The sequence below is a fragment of the Photinus pyralis genome, unplaced genomic scaffold (genome assembly GCF_008802855.1).
Source record: "Photinus pyralis isolate 1611_PpyrPB1 unplaced genomic scaffold, Ppyr1.3 Ppyr1.4_LG6, whole genome shotgun sequence".
Taxonomy (NCBI): Eukaryota; Metazoa; Arthropoda; class Insecta; order Coleoptera; family Lampyridae; genus Photinus; species Photinus pyralis.
The window spans coordinates 45,949,753-45,971,984 of record NW_022170663.1 but is presented as its reverse complement, the minus strand read 5'-3'; the positions used below and the strand labels follow the sequence as shown (position 1 = coordinate 45,971,984).

At 35.2% G+C, this 22,232-nt stretch overlaps 1 protein-coding gene across 1 annotated transcript in view; it reads right to left on the bottom strand.

The window, feature by feature from the left end:
• Positions 1–1,174: 1,174 nt before the first annotated feature.
• Positions 1,175–22,232, bottom strand: part of LOC116173544 (discoidin domain-containing receptor 2-like) — a 91,055-nt gene continuing 69,997 nt past the window's right edge. Inside the window, exons 5-9 of the mRNA XM_031491065.1 lie at positions 7,250–8,483; positions 7,050–7,204; positions 6,878–7,003; positions 6,714–6,823; positions 1,175–3,055 (exon numbers count right to left, since the gene is read on the bottom strand). Of these exons, the coding sequence (XP_031346925.1) occupies positions 2,323–3,055; positions 6,714–6,823; positions 6,878–7,003; positions 7,050–7,204; positions 7,250–8,483 (2,358 nt within the window). The 3' untranslated portion in view covers positions 1,175–2,322. The remainder of the gene's footprint in view (positions 3,056–6,713; positions 6,824–6,877; positions 7,004–7,049; positions 7,205–7,249; positions 8,484–22,232) is intronic.

Here is a 22,232-nt window from a genome sequence, read left to right as displayed (position 1 = left end):
ATGTTTAATATTATTCAGGGATAAAAACTCTTCAAATTCGCGAGATACATAAGCAGCAGCATTATCAGAAACAACCCGCCTAGGTAGTCCAAATCTTGCAATGAACTTTGAAGGTGCTGCCTTAGAAGTGATTGAAGTGACTGGAAATGCCTCAATCAATTTCGAATGAGCATCAACTATAACTAAAAAATATTTATTCAAAAATGGACCCAAGAGCTCCGGAAAAACCCACGGATTTAATACTGCTTTATTGGGTGACTTTTTATGTAATGTTCAGGTATGGCAGCTACCAAAAACATGAGCGAGCTAGGCTTTTCGCTTTAACAATGCCCATATGTGATTTATGTAATTCTTTTAAATCGGTGGTGTATATTAATGTAAATTAGGCCACGATGAAAGTAATTCAAAAATTTATTTGGAAGTCCAGATATTTCGAGTGCCTATCGCGACTCTTCTCAGTGGAACCACTGTGTAAAACATGTAATTTAAGCAATTGTAATAAAATTAGAGAGTACTTACAATGTGAGATGTACTCGTCCCATTGTAATGGGTTGCCCGAGGCCGGAGTATAAATGGTAAAAACACATTTATTACATATGGTAAGCGATCAGTGCCTCACCAAAGAGGAATTTTCAACGCTATTCTGCCCTTTGTGCGCTCAAAGCATCGCCGGCGGCCCAAACGATCCGTTTCCTCTTACTATTAGCTTTTAGTTACTTTTTGTTTCAGTTGCACTCCTATAGCCATTCGGGTGTGTTAGCTATTTTTAAAAGCTGTTATTTTCTTGAATTTTCACGGAGATAATTGAAAAGAGAAAAATAGGAATTGAGCTTTTGCCGGAAAATGATACGAAAGCCCTCTACAAAAATAAATGTAAAATAAATCATTCAAAATGACTAAAGAAAATCTGTGTCATTTATAAATAAATGTCTGTCGAACTTTCATGCGAAAATTTTGAGTTTTGCAATCACTGCTCCGTTTTACTCCTCTTTTCGTAAAAAATACCAAAAGTCACAGAATTGCTCATACGGCTTATCCCTGTCCTAATTGCCTTTTGAATCATGAATTAATTATTTTTTAAAATAAATTAAAAACGTGAACTTTAGTTATAAAATTGCACTAAAGGTACTATTTTTGGAAGAGGGTCGCATAATAATAAGACAACTTATCAGTAATAACTTTATTTTTACGATGATATGTTACATTGACAATTATTTGCAAAAAATTTCAATACACAACAACTGAATCACAAAGTATTATTGCAAATATTATAAATCTTGCCATTATGTAAATATTAGGTGCCATCGTGCTAGTATTTAAGAGGTGGAATGTTTGTTTCATCAATTCTACGCAATAATGAAAAATAACCCTAATATTTTAACGTGAACGAATTATACAATTCGGTGATAATTGTCGTTGGCACAATTTAAATGATAATACGACATATGTTTTGAATTTATGCTTAACATCACACCTAAAAGATTTAGTGCCTTATTGCGGTTGAACAGTACAACGTTTAACAAATAAAAACAATTTTCGTAATAATGCATTAAGGCACTAATCGAAAACGGAAAATTGATAAAAATAGTGATAATTTTTATGGTAACTAGAAAATATGACACATTTACATTATAGATCGGGCGTCGCCCTGCATTCGTTTTTAATCTTAGAATAAAATTTGAATCGTTCGTTTACATTGTGTTTTAAGCGAAGGTATTTTAAGCTCATTTGTTTTTCTTACATAGTTATTCAAATCAAAGAGACGAAGAGAGTATTCGTGCGTGCTCCTATGCAGCATATTCACAAGCGTTATTAACATGGTTCTTAGCAAAAATATAAGAGTAATGCCACATAGACAAGCAGGAATAGAATCGAGTTATTGTCAATAGTTGACACTAAACAAAAACACTACCAGTAAGACTACAATGAACAATTTTATCTCCTTGCTTAAAATAACTACGCGCTAGCGTAAATTTTATAATATTATGTATGAACAAACCCACATAGGCGATTCAATTGACTAGTAAATATAGTTTGTATTATTATATAACATTATTAATTACTTTTAACATTGGTACCTACACATTGTCTTACGTTATTGTGCTCTTTGTGTACAATTTAACAAATGAATAAAGCGAAACTTAAACAAAACTAGTACTAAAATGTTGAATAAATAATACAAGTTCTAAATGCACTTTTTCATAGTAGATCTACTTTAACAGAAATTGTAAATGAATCCTAAAAACTTTATCACCCTGTGTTCTATGTACATAAAAATCTATCTGTACTTGATCCCTCTATGACTAACCAGTCTTGCTAACACTACGTGGGGGCGTACCCTAAATTTTTTCTTTGCAAGAATAAGTGTATTTCTCTAAACGACGGGCGCTCGACGTCTTTCCGTCGCCAACACTCTACCATTAAATCATAAATGTCTTTAGTTGCTATAATTGGGCGAGGCAAATACATAAACGAATCATCATCACAGTGCATATGAGTTAAATTTTCCATAACTTGCGGATCCATAAATCTCTCAAAAGGCTGCCAGCGACACAACGTTAGTATCTCCCAAAGTGTTACGGCAAAGGCCCATACGTCCGATTTGCTCGTATATTTAGCCTGAAAGACGCATTCCCACGCCATCCAACGTATAGGTAGAGGGGTGTTTCCATCAACTTTATAATAATCGTTTGCATAAACTTCGTTGTAAGTTCCGAAGTCGCCTATTTTTATTTGATATGCTTTACCTATTAGGCAATTTCTCGTTGCTAAGTCGCGATGAACAAAATTGAGTGATTCTAAGTACCTCATACCAGAAGCAATCTGAGCACCCATATAAAGAAGGCAGTTACAACTAAGCGATTTTACACCGTAAGGTACACTATTACTACTTTCGGCGGCCACGTGACTTTTCAAAAATTGACACAGGTCACCGTGTTCTAAATATTCCATCACAACACAAAGCTGCTCGCCTTGACTACACACGCCTAAAACGCGAGCGATCGCCTGGTCTTCAAGAGCTGCCAGAATCCGAACGTCTCTGTAGAAGTCGTTTCTGCGAAATAAAGGGGTTTTATTTAAACGCGAATCTTTGAACAATATTCTGAAAGAAAATTGTTGATGGTTTACGTATGTCTAGAAAAAAAAGTGTTTCCCTCCATCTGTCTGTGCGTACTTTTTGGATACAGTGAGCGAACGAAAAACTGAAAACGTTGTTACAATTGTAACTCATCGTTTTTACAGGGTTTCGCATATTTTACGGCGATCACGAATCCGCAAGGAACATTCTGAAATAAAAAATCTGAACCTTCTTCTTCTCTTATGTGCACCTGACTTTGGAAAGAGGAACCTTAAGCTACTACAAAGAAAACATTTACAGAACTCCAACCTCAAACTTTAACCTTAACATGCCACTGCATGACTTTGATTCAGGATTCTTGATAATTAAATCTGGTTCATCTCAACAGCGCCCCAAGGATTGTTCACAGGTCTTAGATACGCATTTGGAATGGGGAAAGCACTCTGGGAAGTTATCTTGTACTAACCTTTGTCATCCCAAGGTGCTCTGAAAATCGTAGTTTCTAAGACTCCCAGTGAAGCTCCTGGTAATATGTCGACGTGAAGAATCGGAAATCCTAGGAGGTTCCTTTTCAAAGAAACGACTTCAAAAAAGTTTAAAAATATATAATATTTGAAGAACAACAAATTGTAATATATGGACGTATAGAAATTGTGCTGTAGAAAGAATGTTTAAAACTTCCAAACTAACTTGAAACAATTTCAAAAATGTTTTAAAATAAATAAAAATATTCCAAGAAGTTAGAAAATTTTTGAAAGATTCAATAGATTTACATCACCCTAAGATTGAGCAAAATTCAAAGAATATGGGAGGATTCTATGAAGTGCTGTTAAACATTCCTGAGAATTAAAAGAAAGTGGCAGGAAGATTTGGATATACTAGTATCTTGGAAATCTCTCCGAGAACACCCTTAAATTACGAAAAGGTTTAAAAATACATAAAGGGCCAAGGAAATATGGACAAGAAAGCTTTCCAAGGTGCTCTCAAAACTCTATAAAAATTGAAAAATGATTAAATAAGTTCCAGAAAGGGTACGTCTAGTAATGTTCGAAGAAGATTTCAGTAAAATACCTATCACAATCATCATCAAATAATATGTCACAGGTCTCTATTTGCTATTTAAAAATTTAGGGGTTGCCACTCTCCCTCGAAGGGCATTTAACACAAAATCTTTCACATTGTTATGTATCTTTAAAATGTAAAATCAGAGGTAAAATTTTCCGCCACTATTAAAAATAAGTTACTTCCAAATTATATTTTTTCAGAGAAACAGAAGCAGCAATTTAATGCCGATTATGCGCCCTTTTGCATTTACCACATTATTTATACGGGCGCACAACAAATTTTCTTTACTCTTTCGCTCTCCTAGTGTATGATTGGGATGGACACAAATATGGATGATTTTATTAATTATCTATTTCTCCAAAAATGATATGATTCCAGACATAACATTACCATCCATTAAAAACCAATAGTAGTTGCAGATCATTAGGATCTTGTGAAATGGCGTATAAAGGACGAGATTTTAGAAGAGCTTCTACTTCCGTTAAAAAAGTACCTATACAGTTCTGAATAGGTTAATATTTGAGTTCTGATTACTCTCCTAAGATGAGTCTTGACAACTTTTACCCCATCCTCCCTTAGGCCGTTAAAATGTGGTGCCCCGGATGGATTACAATTCCAATTTAAATCAAATTTAGTTGCAGTTTTGCACCAATACCGATAAAATGAGCACCTTAGTCACTAATCGGCGAAAGCAGTAATAACGGAACGTAATGCCAACGAGCTTTTGGCAATGTTTCCTAAATATACGAAATTCGATAACCTCTTTCATTTTTGCCGCATGTTTAACAAGCACCGTGTATAAGGGCGCAAAATTTCATTTAAATAATACGTATTTTGCCTAATTTACGCATAAGAAAGAAATATTTATAAAAAATCGGCGTCTACGTAAACTTAAGCACGACAAATAGATTTCAATTATGGTGAAAACCTTAATTTTCACAATATTCCTGCATAACAAGCGATTGTTATCATCTCCCGATTTCGAAAGCTTGTGTCAAACTAATTTTTGAAATTACTTGCTTCCTAGTAGAGTGCAAAGTTTCATTATAAAGATTCGAGCCATAATTTCTGTATAAAGATTATTAAAAAAATTGCGGCTGATCGAATTAATTTGTTTCTTTTGTCGTAGTATACGTACTTTAGTTTTTGAGGCGAAAAATCCAAATAGGTATTCAGTACCTGCCTTCTTCGCGCACAAATAATTTTATTTATGAGAAAGTGTAAGTAATTTCTACTCGGTGAAATTGATCGCCTTCATTTTTTGTAATAACTTATTTCGTGCGTCATTCAATGCATAATCAATTTCGTTAATGAATTTATAAGCTTGTTGACCAAATACACCTCAAGTTTCTACAGCCACTGGGAAGAAAAGATATGTGTTCGTCAATTGGAAAAAGAATTTTTATTTCTTTAAACGATACCCGTGCAAGCAGTTTCCTTTTTCAACGTATTAGTATTGCCATACAAAGAGGAAATGCTGCCTCAATTATACTCGTAAAATAATGATAGAATACCATTTTGTTTGAAAATTGTTCATTATTTAAAGATGTATAATACGCGTATAGTCGACGCCTAAATCTTGCGTAAGAAAAGTTCATTTATGACAAAATGATCATTTAAATCAAACTTTTTACTAAGGACCTTCCTCCGCGATTGATTTAATTATAGGTACTTTGTATGTCAAAAAAGCTTTGAAGGCATTTTGAAACGAAATAATGGGTTTTGGGACAAATTTCAGAAGCCGAAAACTCGACAACAATAAAATAATTATTTCTCTTGTGGACCTGAAACCAGATTAGTATGGGCAAAGATCATAGTTTGTTATGAGCAAAGAGTAGACGGTTATCATTATAATACTCTTTGCTACGAGGTAAAAATCTAAATCATAAAACGGCACTTGGAAGCACTTTAATCACACGAATTCTCGTAGCTTCTTTATGAAGTTAGACGCAATTGCGGAAGTCAAAATAAACCACAATAACCGAAAGCTGAAGCACTACTCGGCTGGAAAAAAATAACTCCAAAAGTAATTGAAGCAGTTGTAAACCAAAGGAGACCAGCAGAAAAACGAAGTGGTTTATAAGGGATGAGTGTAGATTTTTCAAGCAAAAACGAGGGCGGTTGGGAAATGTAGTGCACTTTAATTTTTTTCTTACTTATTAATAGATCTTTTTTACCTTTAGGGTAGTTCCAAATTCAGCTGCCATTTCGTTTTTCGACTGATCAGTTTTGGATCCTCGGATCTTATTATTTTTCTTTGGAAGTGGGGAATGTGTTTTAAATCACCAATTCAACGCTTGATCCTTTGCCTGGAGGGTTCTACTTACCTAAACCACTTCGGATAACGGACTTATATAAAGCCACCCTTTGGTGTCTTAAGTCTTACCTACCTGTGTGAGCTTTGATTCTTCACTAAATAGAATCGATCTTAAAGGACGCAGGATTAGCTGAATGTAACGTATAAGAAACCTAAGGAAACACAAAGTACACGAGAGAGGGAAACACAGTTTTTTCTTGGTTCATGCTGTACTAAAAACTGGAATTTTTTGGTTTTGGGAAAAAGATTTACCTTTCCTTTTCTGACGCGTCTTCGCCTAAGAATTTTATTGCTACAAGTCTTTTCCCTATCGACATAGACGAAGAATATTCAGGAATACCGTCCGCCTCCGCAATGTACACCTATAAACGATTAATTCGCCTATCCGCGTGACAATTACCCGGGGGCGTACTTACAGTACCAAAGGCTCCTTCCGACAATTTCGATAGCATTCGTAATCGATGTCGCGGAAATTCGGTTAAAGTCATTTCTTCTAATCGTTTCTTTAAGGCAATGATAGCTTCTTGTTGATTGGGAGAGGCCTGAAACTGGTCAGATGATTTTCTGTGAATTTCATCGATAGTTTACCTTTTTTGTGGTGGTAGGCTCGCTGTGACTATTTCGAGCGTGCGCACGGGACGCAGAAGTTACACTTCCCATTCGTGTCCGTGTCATTGGTAGGGTTTTATCCGCGCCCAAAAGCGGCAGAGTACCCGCTTCGGGTACCGCATAATCGTAAGCATCTGAAATTAACGTCTACGTGAAAATCCTCGAGAACGGCAACTGACCTGAATGGTTTGGAGTATACTTTTTAATACTACTGTTTGCTATCACATCTTGCATTTCCATCACAACAGAACTGTAACTGTAGTAGGGGGCGTACTTGAAGGCTTGATATGGCTCTTGATAGTCGTTGTTTTCCATCAAATTTTCGAAACCTATATGTGAAAGTGGCAAGGTAGATCTTAAGCTGAACGGGGTAGTACCATGAGAACGCCGGCAGTCTTCAATTTCCGTAACACCGTAAGCTTCGATGGCACTTTCCTTTTCGCTAAGACCGAAAACTGATTCGGGTTGTAAATGAGGTAGAGTGTTAGTGGGGAAGTTAACGTTCGATGAGTTGGGGCTACGTAAATGCTTACGGTTGCGAATTCGATTAATGACCAGAAAAATTACGCCCGCAAGGATTAGAATGATGGCAGTTAAGCCGCCGACGATGATTGTCACGTATGTGGGATCATTGATTTTTGTGGTAGGTACCGGAATCTCAATTTTATGTTCGAGATTTTTATCCGAACGGGCTGTCTTTGCGGGTCCAGGCGGTTCGGTTTCCACGCTGAAATTGCCGTGTGTCACGACCGAGTCGAACGTTATTTCACTAATTAAAATCCATCTTGCGGCGAAATGGAATTGCATTTTTACAAATCGCCCGATGCGGTGATGGAGTTTAATTGTTACGTTTCGGGAGTTTTCAAATATTTTGTCTTCCATGTATTCGTAGGCGATCGGATCCCCTTTGTAGCGCTTTCCTCCGATGCTAAATGATATTCTAGCTTCGGCGAAGACCTGCACGTCTTTGGTGAACTGGTTGTTGCAGTAAATGTGAATGGCGGAAAATTCGCGTACCTTGTCGAACTCGAATTTAATTTCGATGGGTTTGTTTACGTGCGAGTCGTTTTTCCAACCGACCCACGATGGACTGCTGTCGTAGAAAGAAAGCTTGAAGTCGTCGCGCCCAAATTTTCCATCGGTTAACACACCTAGACCGTGTTTCAGTTCATCACCGTCCCAATGTCCATCATAGGCCGTATCGTAAAACTCCCAATTCGAACCCCGTTTGTCTCCTTGCGGCATTGAGTAGCTGATGATCCCGTCCGTCCACTTGCACCCGTACAACTCAACCCTCATGCAAACAGTGCGCTTGTGGTAACTGTACGGCAGGAAACGCACACGGTTTGCCCATATAGGTGGATCGAGCTCCTTCTTGGACTCCAAGTAGGTGTTAATATTACCATCGATCACCTAAAACAGAAAGTGCGATTAAACTAAATTGACGCAATTGTCCTCATAGTTTCTCCCGATAAGAAAAAAGCACGTTTAGGCAATAGTATTTAAGTGCATTTCCTTTATCCCGAAATTCCCTATTACAACCTTCATAACGTTTTTATCTCCAGGAGGTAACGTTCTAGCTGTTATCAGCCTTACGGTCGTAATAATCCAACTCATGCGAGAATTCTAATTTTCGAAAGTCACGCAAGCTCTCACTCGCCTATTTGGCGCCCTTTTGTTCCCCTTTCTTTCTATCATATTATATTCAGTTTTTATTCCTATAGTCTGGACTTTATTCTTTGGTGTATTGTTTGCGGCTGTGTAATGTTAGGTCACGCACCTTGCTATAGGATAAACGACAAACCTAGAAATCGTTTTTACATTCAGAACACGAAGCCATAACGCGGCTCCACTAATTGTTCTATAGTTCCTCAACGTAATTTGATGGCTTTCGTTTCTTTTGTCTTCCTATACGTCTGTCATTAATTGAAAGTAAAATATTATTTATAGGGAATGTATAATGTATGCGATGCGGCGCGTTCGTGCACATCGAATTTATGTAGTTCTGTGGTGCCGGCTGTACCCGTAAGGATGAGTAATGCCTAATTTAATTTTTAAACCTACGCATAAGCTCTCACCCGAAAAGGGATTGACGTATATAATACGAGGTTTTTGTTATTCGGGATTTAAGACGTGAGGTGCCGCTGTTAAAATCGGATAATCTATTTAAAATATCCCCCCGTGGCGATTTGATCACAAAAGAGCCGTTTGAATGCCACCACCAAAAATACGATATATTTTTATTTCGATTCGTGTAAGTAAAAATCGAAGCTCGGCCCCAGTGCTATTTCGAGTAAATTGGCCTTCCCACACCCTAAATTTGAAAAAGCTTGGAGAATGTTTTAAGATCACATCCTTTTAAATTCGAAAGGATCGTAATCGTAATTTATTTATCCCTTCTGTGATGCGCATGTGCAAGAAGTAATGTTAAGATTCCAGAATTTTTAAAAACTGAATTCGAAAGTCGCAATTAAAGTAATTAAACTATTTCATTTACTAAGGGTCGGTTTTTCTTGTTTAGGATAAGCGTTTTTGACGCTGCGAAGATACCGTGTCCCAAAATACGTTCCCAGTTTTCCAAAAATTACCAAAAAATCGTAAATAGTGTTAATTAAAACTAATAAGGTATTTTTCTCGAAATTGGTTCTTAATTACATAATAATTTTGTGTACAATGCGATCAAAAATGAGTTGCTGTCGAGTCACCTTTGGAATTTTTGTTTACATGGGAAATCGTACTTAACTTGCATTTCCAAAGGCGATTCGACAGCAACATGGTCTCTCGTCTTCATGACGTTGTTTACACAACGGTATGGAGAAATTTTACAAAACTTATATTTACCGAAGGAGCCGAAGTAAAAGCTCCAGAACGTAAAACAAAAGCTCCTTTTAACCCCTATTTATGAAGAACAACAATAAATAAATTCCTAAATGTCGAAAACAAAAAAAAACAAAAGTTAAAGAGGCTGTTTCACTACGTCTACGAGCTACCCGGCGATTAATACACTGTCTTCCACATGAAGATGGCGCAGCTTTGCTGGAAATACTCGTATGTGGTATATACTATGTTATGTTTATAAATTCACATTTACATTTTTTACTTTTGTTGTATTTATAAACAAAAACAATTCGCTTGAAAAAAAGCAAATCTTTTGGGTAATAACGGAACATCATTTTTATTTTATTTGCACTACAATAAATGCAATTTACTTCATATTTGCTAATTTGCTGCAAAACAATTTAAAAAAAATTTTTTATCATGGAGTCAAATTTCATTTTTTAAACACAAAATATGCATGTTTTTTTGTTGGGCACCTTAAGCCATCGTGGCCACTTTACCCCAGACACTAATCATCTTTCTATTTGCGCTAGGTGCTAAAGTCTTCAATGCTTAGTTGTAAGGGTAACACCTTGTATATGTAATTTATATTTGTTCGTGCATTTATATGTACGGTAAAATTACTCCGATAGATGTCGCCGCCCTGATTTTCAAGAGATTTATTTTCCTTCCAGATCAGCTCTCTTCCTATAATCATTCCTTATCTATTATTTTTTGTTGTGACCTGTGGAAGAATGCAATATGAATCTCCGGCTTTACTTTGCAGATGCATTGGGTAACGGATACAGTCATTGACACTGTTATAATAGTGATTGACACCTTCAACGTAAAAACCGAAATATTAAGCATTTTAAAATATTAGGAACTCTTACATTGGCAGTATCTTCTTTGTTGATATCCCTAGAATTATTCCGAGAAGTTTCAGTTGTCTCTGTTGGCAAAATTGCGGTCAAACTTCAGACTGAATTCACTGCGGTCCGCCAGTGACAGTTTGTAGTCCTGTTTGTTACCTGCGCCATTGCAGTAGAGGTAAGTGTTTGAAATTATACACTATTACTACGTCACTTACTTAATGTCAAACTAGGAATGTTGTCTTGATAAGGAACCATTACTTGTAATTGTTCTTCGGTTAGGGCTTGAAAACTTATGTGAGTCAATAATATTGGGGTATCGATAACTGTCACGATAATTGCAAGTAAAAATACTGATTGACATAGGAGTGTCAATCACTGTAAATTGGAGCCTCATTGAAATTTAAGCTTTATGAAAGCGTTCTGCAAGACTAATATCGAAATTTAAATTCTGTGTAAATAATAGTGAAGTTGGAACCCTGCAGACAGTTGTTGACATGGTGTCAATAACTAGATGCGGCAAGGTGTCCATCATTATACAGAATGAAATTGTTATTATTTTGATTTGTACTTTTAAACGTTTAGAGCTGAAAAAAATGCCAAAAGCGAAAATTGAGGGAGAAGCATACACTAAACTCTACTCAGAAGAGGATGTTGAAAATGCAGTTCGGGCTGTTAGAAATGGCATACCGAAAAAGGCGGCCGCTAAACATTTTGGTGTTCCTCGGACCACATTAATCTTTCGACTGAGCGCGAATTTTAAGAAAAGCACTATGGGACCTTCTCCGGTTTTAACTAAAGAAGAGGAAGAAACGTTGGTAGAGTGGATCATCACATGTCAAAGGAAAGGATTTCCACGCCGGAAGGAGAACATTCAGAGCAGTGTTAAAGAATTTTTGGACAACTCTCCCAGGGAAAATTGTTTTCCTAACAATTGTCCAGGCGAAGGGTGGTTTAAGGCTTTTGCGTCGTCATCCCATACTCACTGAAAGGACTGCAGAGGCCGTTACAAGAGCCAGCGCTAATGTAAGTGAAAGCGACATCAGAAAGTGGTTCGAGGGAATCGAAGCATATTTAAAAGAAGAAAACTATTTTGATATCCTGAACGACCCCGCAAGAGTATTCAATGGGGATGAGACGTGTTTCATGCTCTGTCCAAAAGGAAATAAGGTTATTGCACCCAAAGGCACACGCAATGTATATGAGATTGATGGTGGGCAAGCAAAAGCAAATTTAACTGTAATGTTCACATTTGGTGCAAATGGCAATATCACTCCGCCGATGATCATATATCCCAACAAAAGGCGTTCTGCAGAAATAGCAAAAAGCTTACCAAGTGACTGGGGATGTGGACTTTCGGAAAATGGATGGATGAAGGCGGAGTCCTTTTTTGAATATGTGGCGAACGTGCTAAATCCATATCTGAAACGCATTGGAACAAAATTCCCTATTATATATTTCGTAGATGGACATGGCACCCACTTGACATTTAAATTAAGTGAGTTATGCACTAATCTTGGTATAGTCCTGATCGCACTCTATCCAAATTCCACTCGAATTTTACAACCCGCAGATGTTGCAGCATTCAAACCAATAAAGAATGGTTGGATTAAGGGTGTTCAGAAATGGCGGGCCAAAAACCCATTAGATGCGTTAACAAAAGAGCATTTTGCCCCCATATTAAAGACTGTAATAGAAAATTGTATAAATGCTGACATTATTATAAATGGCTTTAGAAGTTGTGGACTTTTTCCTTGGAATGTTGAAGCCATCAATTTTTCGAAGTGCCTTGGGAAACGAAATGATGCCGCCATGGGAGAAGTCGTGAATGAAAGTAGCCAGACATTAGACTTCAGAGCATTTAAAGAAATTGCGGGTGAAGCAGTTATTGACGAGTTGCAAAACTCGATCAATGACAACAAATATTTCCAGTGCCTCCAAAAAATATTTAATCGATTTAAAGTAGATCCACCCATGAATATGGCAAACGAAAATGATGGAAACGTTTCTGTTTTCGGGGTGCAAGATGCTGATCAAATAACTGTAGAAAAAATTGTCCAAGAAGAAGGTTTGTTTGATATTTTAAGCATGAAGAAGTAACTTCCATTCAGTTGCAACAAAGTACTCTGAATGAAACGCTTTTCTGGCCACTTACACCAGAAAGAAAGGGAAATACAAATTCTGAAAGGATGCCTTTCGTGATAACTTCACAGACATGGAAAGAAATGCAAAAAAAAGATACAAGAGAAAAGGGAGAAGAATGAAGCACTAGAAGAAAGGAGAAGAAAAAGGTTGGAGAGTAGAGACCTAAAAATGAAAACATCCTTAGAAAAAAAAGGAAACAAAAAACCAGCTGAAAAAGTAAAGGCGGCTGTTGGAAGGAAAAGAAAGGGCATTGAGGTAAACTGCAACTCCGACAACAAACCTAAAAAGGTCAACTGCGAATCTGACAACAAACCGAAAAAGGATAACTGCGACTCTGATGACAAACAGAGAAATGTAAACTGCGACTCTGACGCCAAACAGAAAACAGTAAACATCATTTCATCAATGGTCATCCCGGCAACTGAAGACGAAAAACCAGGAAACCAAACAGATTTGTTTCCAAGAAACGTTGCTGTTTTTACTGGAATGTGCTTTACCTGCATTAGAAATGTAACTCAGAGGCTGGTATAAAATGTATTTCTTGTAAAAGACGTGCCTTCTGAAAAAAACACCTGTTCCTGAAATACCATATATGTGCAATACATGTAGTAATAGAAATGCAATGTTAAGTGAAGAACATATTTAAAACTTACCATTTGTGCCATATAGGTAAGCATTTTTTATTTTTCTATTTTTGCCTTAGATATTTTTGTACCTACAAAAAATAAAAGTTTTCTGTTCATGTTCCTTTGTATATTGACCCACCGTTCCTGGGTCGTTACTATCCTCTTTCAATGTTTGTATTAAGAAGAAGAGAGAGCTATGTCAACAACTGGTAAGAAGGGTGTCAATAAATGTCGGAAAGTGTCAATTACTATAATATTTGATCAGAAATCATAAATCAATTAATTATATTGAAAGGTGCATTAAAATGCATAAACTGATTTATGTTATGTGAAAGTTTAAACTTTAAGGAAGCCGTAGGTATATATTTCTTACTTCCATCGAAAAATAGCAAGTAAGAAAACACACATTTAGCCCAAAGTTACATTAAGGTGTCAATCACTGTATCGGTTACCCGAATTGGACGAAAAAAGGTTATCCTTTGAAGTGCAGTTGCAGTTCTATACGAAAAACAAAGTAGAATAATCTCATTTAAGTGGCACTTTATATTGCAAGAAATATTAAAGTGTAACGAAACTATAAATAAATCTTTTATATGTATATTGCGTAACCCAATGCATTTTTAATAATTAATCCACTCTATACGTGCGTCAATTTGGCATACGATCAAGATGGTATGCAAATACTGTCTAAAAACGCGTCGGGCGTACATTTGGTAGATAAATATGGTGCATTTTAAGATGTTGCATCTTGATAGTGTTATGATTTATGAATGCCGCCTGTATATTCTGTGACGAATTTTGGCAGCAAAAACGTTTGAATCAAAGGAATGTGTGGTGTTCTCTCGCAATTTTGTGCAAAGCACAAGAGAGTGGAAGACGAGTTATTTCTAAACTAAAAGCCAATTATATGTTTTTTCTCCACGATCTGGTAATCTGATATGTTTACTGATTTCATTTTAAACTGGATGCTGTTACAAATTACTGATTGTATGTATGTACTGCTTATTAAAAACAATGCCGAAATTACTGATTTAATATTTGGTATTGCAATATTAACAATTAGTGCAGTTCGCGGTAAATCAAGCTTTACTTGATATTGCACCTTCAGTTCGGTTCGGAATAGCAGAAAAAGCTTTCTGCATGTAAAATTTAATCAAAAACTCGACTTATTCTGCACATAATGCCCGCCACCAAATTAAGCCATTTCACAAATTGCGACTGTATTTCTGTCTAGGACCTGTTTGGTCATTCCAAATTTCCAAAAAGATCAATTCGATTTTCGCGGTTGTTATTTTGTATAGTTTACTAAACCTTATTCAGTGGTGCTACGAAGGTTCATTGTATTAAAAATAATCAACCGCTGACTATAAAGACCGTCGCGCTATTTTGTGGTAGATTTTATTCCATTTCATTTTTTTTCAAAACTTATGAAGTCACAGTCACGGTTTTCAGGAAAATTTTCTGTATGAAAGGCATATTTTTAAAAGCTTTTTTCGACCTAAGTAGTTGTGTTCTCCTAAACGTGTGTGTAGTAGTGACGGTTTTTAGGGAAAACGAACATGTGAGTGAGACATTTGCGCAGAAAAAGTTCTAGTTTTTTCCCTATAAACCTAGCAGAATATAAAATCGATATACAGGACTGTTTCTTTTTAAAAATTAAAGAATTATAATTTTGATGCGAGTTTTGGACAGTTCATGGGGTTGGTAACCCTTGCCATTTAAAATTTTATAAGTTTCTTAAAAAAAGGTTTCAAGTTTCAAAATGATTGTTACAGTTTTTAAATTTTTTTAAATCTCTTGAATCTTTTTGAGAGAATTTAAGGCGCTTCTTATTAGATCGAGTATTCTATTTAAAAAAATGAGGTTAGGTCCTATAACTTTTTTGCCTGACTCGGTATACTTGCTCTGAAACCAAGAAAATACAGGATCATTCTGTATTGGCAATATTTTGATTTTCCCCCGTGTCTCTTAAGCGAGCGAAAAGTTTCAAATTTTGATTTTAGCAATTTAAAAAACACACTAGCAAATTTTAGGACCTTTAGAAGCATTTGTTTATTTTGATCCCATCTAGCATCTACTATCCAATTTTTTTGACATATAGTTGGATCCTGTATAAAATATACTATATAAGCAACATATACATAAAAATTATGCAATTTTTACAATAATTTAGTATTTTGACTGTTGGCATTGATTTGTGTCTTTTTGTTGTGTGTGTTTGGGGTGGGGGACGTTATCAATTATTATTCAAATCCTCCCTGTTTTGTAATAATTGTATATTTCTTACCGTTGCTTCCATTTTCCTTAACTTAATGTTTGTAAGGTAATATCTCCCCTATTATAATATAATTTCACGTTCAATCTAACCAGTAAAATAAATGTAATACAGAAATGTGAAAGGAATAAGAGGCGGAACTCCAAATGTGCTCGGTAATTTGTATTAGCGATCACGAAAGACGACTATAATACCACGAAATACTTAATCCATCACGTCAAGAAAAAAAAATGTAGCGCCTAACGTTACAATCACAATTTAGATACCCGCAATTTGTGCTTTTTAAATAATTTTTGTGATAACGTCGTGTTAAAAGTATAATCATAGACCCACTCCCACTAATTGCTAGAGCTGACATTAGATTTGTTCATCTCACACTCTTCACCCACGTAGATTTTTAAAGGGTGTAAGAGCTGTTTATTGTCATAACGTAATTATTTAAAGTTGAATTGCCTTCTTCCTGCAGTCGGCGCCTACTTGTAGATTTTAAGCGCCACAATTAACAACCGTGACTCACAAGAAATATGACATTTTGCAAAATATCTGCCCTTGACGTATATAAAATTTAATAAGATTTAATTTGTATTAATGCGCCCCGAGTGCGCTAATAGAATGAAATGTGGAGCGGTACGGTTTAATTAACTCGGATTAATTTGTTAAAGCACCTGTCACTTTATTAATTTTGATTTATATTCTCGAATTTTTCATTGATATTATTATAAGGCACTCGCCGTATTTTCGTTATTTATTGTTTTCATTACGGCACGCCGCTTTTGTTTTAGGAATTATCTTTATCCTTCGTTATATTAAATTGTTGAAGTTGTAATTAGCTGTCATTAATTATTTCGTAATTTCCAGCAAGTTTCTTTATTACGGTTTTCAAAAACGCTACGCTTCGGCATCCAACATGGGGCCCGCACCGCATGATGGTCCACTTCAAATAAATAGAAGTCATTTTAAAATGCAAATAAGACCGAATTTATTACCCGTAAATTAATTGTAATCACAGATATAAAGCGTAATTAAACGAATGTGGGCGATGGACATTATCCGTACACAAGACTATCATTTAATTAAACGGACTTGTTTTAAAACAACAAAATAATTACCTATGCATAGTAATTGTCAAAGTGTTGTGTTTAATTTAGTCCCTTCTGTTTGCTCTTCGTTAAAAGCGGAGTTTTTACGTTTATTTCGTTAATTAATTTTTGCTAATCGAGTAAAGTTTTTGTATTTTTCACATGAAAAAAATGATCGACGCGCATTTATGAATATTTTAGCGGGAGGTTGGGTTTAATTATTCGGATATGCAAATTAATTTATTTATCCATTTTCAATAACTGCCATTCATCAGAACTTGGCAACTGTTACATTTAGTTTTTAACAGTGGAAATAATGTTATTGGGATAGATTTTCAATTTTGATTAACAAAAGCGTTATTTGAATGTAGGTTCCAAAGTCAACGAAAAGGGACTTCTCAGGATTGGCGAACGAATTTTCTTAAAATATTTGAATGTGTTGATGGAACGACAACTTCAACCAAGGTACACTCTAATAATGTAATGATTTTATCAAATTAGACATAAGATTGTTTCAGTTCTTTCAGGTAACGTGTATCGAACAAAAGAAGCAAAGTAGCAAACGAAAAACAACAAATAACAAATAAACCACAAATGGAAAAAAAATGCTGTGGCTAGCACACACCTGCGCAGGTGCGATTCCGCCCTTTTATCTCTAAGAATATGTGTACAAAATGTGGTTCCAATTGGTTCAGCCGTTGATCCGGAAACGAGAGTACAGACAGACAGACCGACAAACCGATCACATCATCGAGATTTTATTTGATTCGGATTCCTGGTTTATAGAAACTGCAAACGCAATTTTGACACATTTAAAATTGACAACTAATCTGCATGTTTCATAGTGGGGTATGCAAATGCAGGAATTAAGAGTACGGCGACGTTATTCTTTACAGTACCTCTGTGGAGGCTTCAAGTATACATACATAAATTATAATTAATTGCCATTTCTGCCTGTTAAAATGTGCAAAATACATAGCAAATCATTATAGGACATTACCTATGTATATTATGTAAATAAGCGTAGTGTACGAACAGAAAAAGATTCGCGAATTAATTAAAACTACCACGCTCGTACAGGTAGGTACGTTAAAGGGGGTGGGTAATTTAAGAGTAATAGTGAAGCCATTTCAGTTTATGAGGTGAAAGTTCAACAAAGTTTCAGCTTAAAAAATACATACATACTAAAATATAATTGAACCACGGAAAACTTCATTATTTTTTATGTGCAATTTGGGTTTAGAAGCAGATGTTGGGATTGTAGGGAGTGACCGGGCACGTTCAGACCATCCAATTAGTATAACCGGCCGACAACGCGTAGGCCGCGCGAAAGCTGAAAAGAACTGAAAATAAACGATAGAAATATGTGAATCTTCAATTTTGTTTTTACATTTATGGGTTTTGCTCAATTATACTATATTTTTATTTCTAAATCGTTAAGTATAAATTATGGCAACAAATGGTTGTTACTCGAACACTATGGCACTTAAGAACAACTTTGTGATTTATGTAAAACAAAAAATAGAATCAGGTGGGAGCTTTGAGACAAATTGTCCTTTAGGCGGACTCTAATTTGTCTTTTCATTGTTTGGTAATTTCAACATTATGTGGTCATCCCGTGTAGTAGGAAGTACCTTGTTTGGTGAACCGTTTGAGATTTGACATCAAACGATTAAGTTTATTATAATGTCTAAGTTATGGCACTGTACGTATTAATTTTCGCATCATAACCCAATGTTCATTTATTATGTTTATTAGAAGTAAAGCTAGTGATCGTCTCAACATACTAAATTGCAAGTTTAAGACGCGATTGGCTGACTTTGTCTCTTTTCTTTTCTGAAACATGGTAATTTATTACTTTGCTAGGTTAACTATGGTAATAGCCTTCCAGAAATTGGAATTAATTTTTAAAAAGTACAATGAAAATGAAATGCTTCGTTGTGGAAATGGTTGATACAATGTGAATCTTTTTGTAATTTTACCTTTCAATTAGACTGTGTCTGTGTTCATAACTTCCTTTGGAAAAAGTATATTCTATAATTGAAGTACACTTGAATTAGACATTTTTTTCATTGTCCGTAAAAAAACTCGAATGGTTATTAATTTACAACCGAATAATTTTGGAGAGGGTTTCCGTAAAACCTCCTTTGCATTAAAAACATCCTAGCGATCCAGCGCGTTCAGGTGACCTGTGTACAGACAATTTTTTATGTCTCTCCCTATTTTACTTTTTGGAATAAAATTTAAATTGTTGTGCTGTAGCAATGAAACTGGATGAAACTAACCTGCAGACCCGAAAAATCCCCCCTTATGTAAATTAATACTGGTTTACTCGCCCAAAGATTAATTCAGTCAAAAATTGAAGTCACAATCCACGCTTGCAATCTTTTGAAATATCTGCTTTTCTTATTAAGTCATAATCAAGGTCAAAAATTGAAGTCAGCATGCTAATTTGAAGGCTTTTAATTTTTAAAATCTGTTTTCGTTTATAATACGGTTTTTCACTTATAACTTTTCACGTACTGAAGAGATCTTAATGTATATCCGCAGTTCTTTTATATTTTGACTTGTAGAATCCAAATCACTCAGAAAATTGAACATAGTACCCTTCTAATAAAAATTAAAGCTCTTGTTGTGTATTTTTTTCGTTATAATACGGTTTTTCACTTATAACTTTTCACGTACTGAAGAGATCTTAATGTATATCCGCAGTTCTTTTATATTTTGACTTGTAGAATCCAAATCACCAGAAAATTGAACATAGTACCCTTCTAATGAAAATTAAAGCTCTTTTTGTGTATTTTTTTCGTTATAATACGGTTTTTCACTTATAACTTTTCACGTACTGAATAGATCTTAATGTATATCCGCAATTCTTTTAAATTTGGACTTGTAGAATCCAAATCACCCAGAAAATTGATCATATTACGCTTCTAATAAAAATTAAAGCTATTTTTGTGTATTTTTTCGTTATAATACGGTTTTTCACATATAACTTTTCACGTACACTGAATAGTTCTTAATGTATATCCGCAATTCTTTTAAATTTGGACTTGTAGAATCCAAATCTCCCAGAAAATTGAATATAGTACCCTTCTAATAAAAATTAAAGCTCTTTTTGTGTATTTTTTTGTTATAATACGGTTTTTCACTTATAACTTTTCACGTACACTGAATAGTTCTTAATGTATATCCGCAATTGTTTTATATTTTGACTTGTAGAATCCAAATCACCCAGAAAATTGAACATAGTACCCTTCTAATAAAAATGAAAGCTTTTTTTGTGTATTTATATTATAAAAGAAAAAGAAAGATGGGCCAGTGGAAATTGCCCTTCACTTTGCAACGTAGAAAATAAAATTTTCCATAGTACGAATTTAATGTAAAACGAATTTTCCTGGATGGGGAAATCTTTCTTGTGGCCAAATATTCGAAGCTTTCCTGAGTATATTCTAGCGCGAATTTTTTATCTCAAATCTGTAGTCTAGCTAGTGATGTAAGTCTAAAATACTAAGCTCCGGAAGTAGTGTTTCATTGGTTCCTGAAGCCCCCGAATGTTAATAAATTAATTTAAGTTCCTCAGTTGCACAGTTTTGTATAGTCTTTGAATATAATTGTATTCAAAGGTATAGTGTATATTGATGAATGATGATAATCCGATCAAAAATCAGGTGGTCATACAGGGTATGAAGCTCGATATCGCACTCTCTATCCACATTACCCAACCCCACAATTTTTATTTTTGGTTTAAACAAATTATCATCGTTACCGCGCTAGTTTCGGAATGTAGGTACTGGTTTACTGGACCAGCTAATGAGACAGGAGCGATTATGAGAAGTTATATTTTGTCAAATAACAATATGCAGCTTCTCCCTTATTAATTATGACTTTGTAAGCCCCTCTTTTGTTTAAAATTAAAATCTGGCATACATTCAGGCCACTATTTAAGTTAATTATCTAAATTGCAGTCACACTTTGCACTATTTATTTTTAAAGACCACATGGCTGTTGCTTTCATGTTATTATTAGTCCCTTCTCTTAATAGGACTAATGACGTCAAATATGTAGGTAAAAACCACTCGCATCTTTTCTAAACGTGCTAATTATAATTCCATTTTTACCTCAAACGTAAAAATTTGCCGTTTGCCGCAAGGTGTCGTTTCGCTCAATACCAATTGTGGCTTTTCATGAATAATGGAGGAATATGGAAAAGCCTAACATTTTTAGGTGCATTTGTTATTAGGTATGTCACGCAACTCGGTTACATATATCGATTTTGATACCCATTAAAACGTGCTCAAGTTGTTCGCCACACCTTTTCCCCGTTTCGTGATGCTATTATATTTTGCGTTGTTTGTTCTTGTTACAACGCTTCGTTTAGTTTGTTTACTAATTTAATTTTAGCGCTCGTAATATATAATATTGTGGAGGATTACGGGTTAAGTTATCTTTCGGAGGATTAGGGATATAAATGAAGATAAACGTTGAGCCGGATATTGAACAAAAAAGTGTATATTGTGCATCAAACTGGACAAATTTAGGGAATTAGGGTTTTTCTCGTACGACTTTTATTGCCTCGTATTTTTAGCAACCCTGTACGTGATCCTTTTGTTCACATTTCATTAATTAGTAATAGCGTTAGTCGGGTAGATAGTACATTCTACCATAAAGACTGACTTTAAAAATCAAAGTATCTCCAATACGGCATAAAAAGTGTATTTTTATACACCCCGAGCCGCAAACCATATAATGACACCGATGTCTCGCACCTCAGACAGGTTTTGCGGCACTTATTGTTTATATTCGTTACTGTAGGTATAATAAATCTTTAATGACCAATGTGGATTTTTGTTACCAGAGCTGGGCAGAATACTAAAAAAGGAAGTTCAAAAGTTACAGCCCTTTGAATTTTTTTTGGAAATTGGTTTCTACTTTATAACTTTGATTGAGAAGTCTGATCGAAAAAGTACGAATTGATTTGGATTCTACGCACCCAAATTAATAAGAAAAAGTGTTTTCCCGAGAAATTTTGGTGTAGTCGATTTTTGGTAAAAAGGAAGGTTATACACTGCCTTTTGTTGAGCCCAGAAAAAGAAATTGTCTCAAATCGACCAGGAAAAAAAATTTTCTTATAGAATGTGGGCTGTAGAATCCATAATTTCAAACAGTTCCAAGATTGGGCTACTAGTTCAAAAGTTACAGCCCTTTGAATTTTTTTTTCGAAATTGGTTTCTAGTCTATAACTTTTGATTGAGAAGTCTGATCGAAAAAGTACGAATTGATTTGGATTCTACGCACCCAAATTAATAAAAAAAAGTGTTTTCCCGAGAAATTTTGGTGTAGTCGAT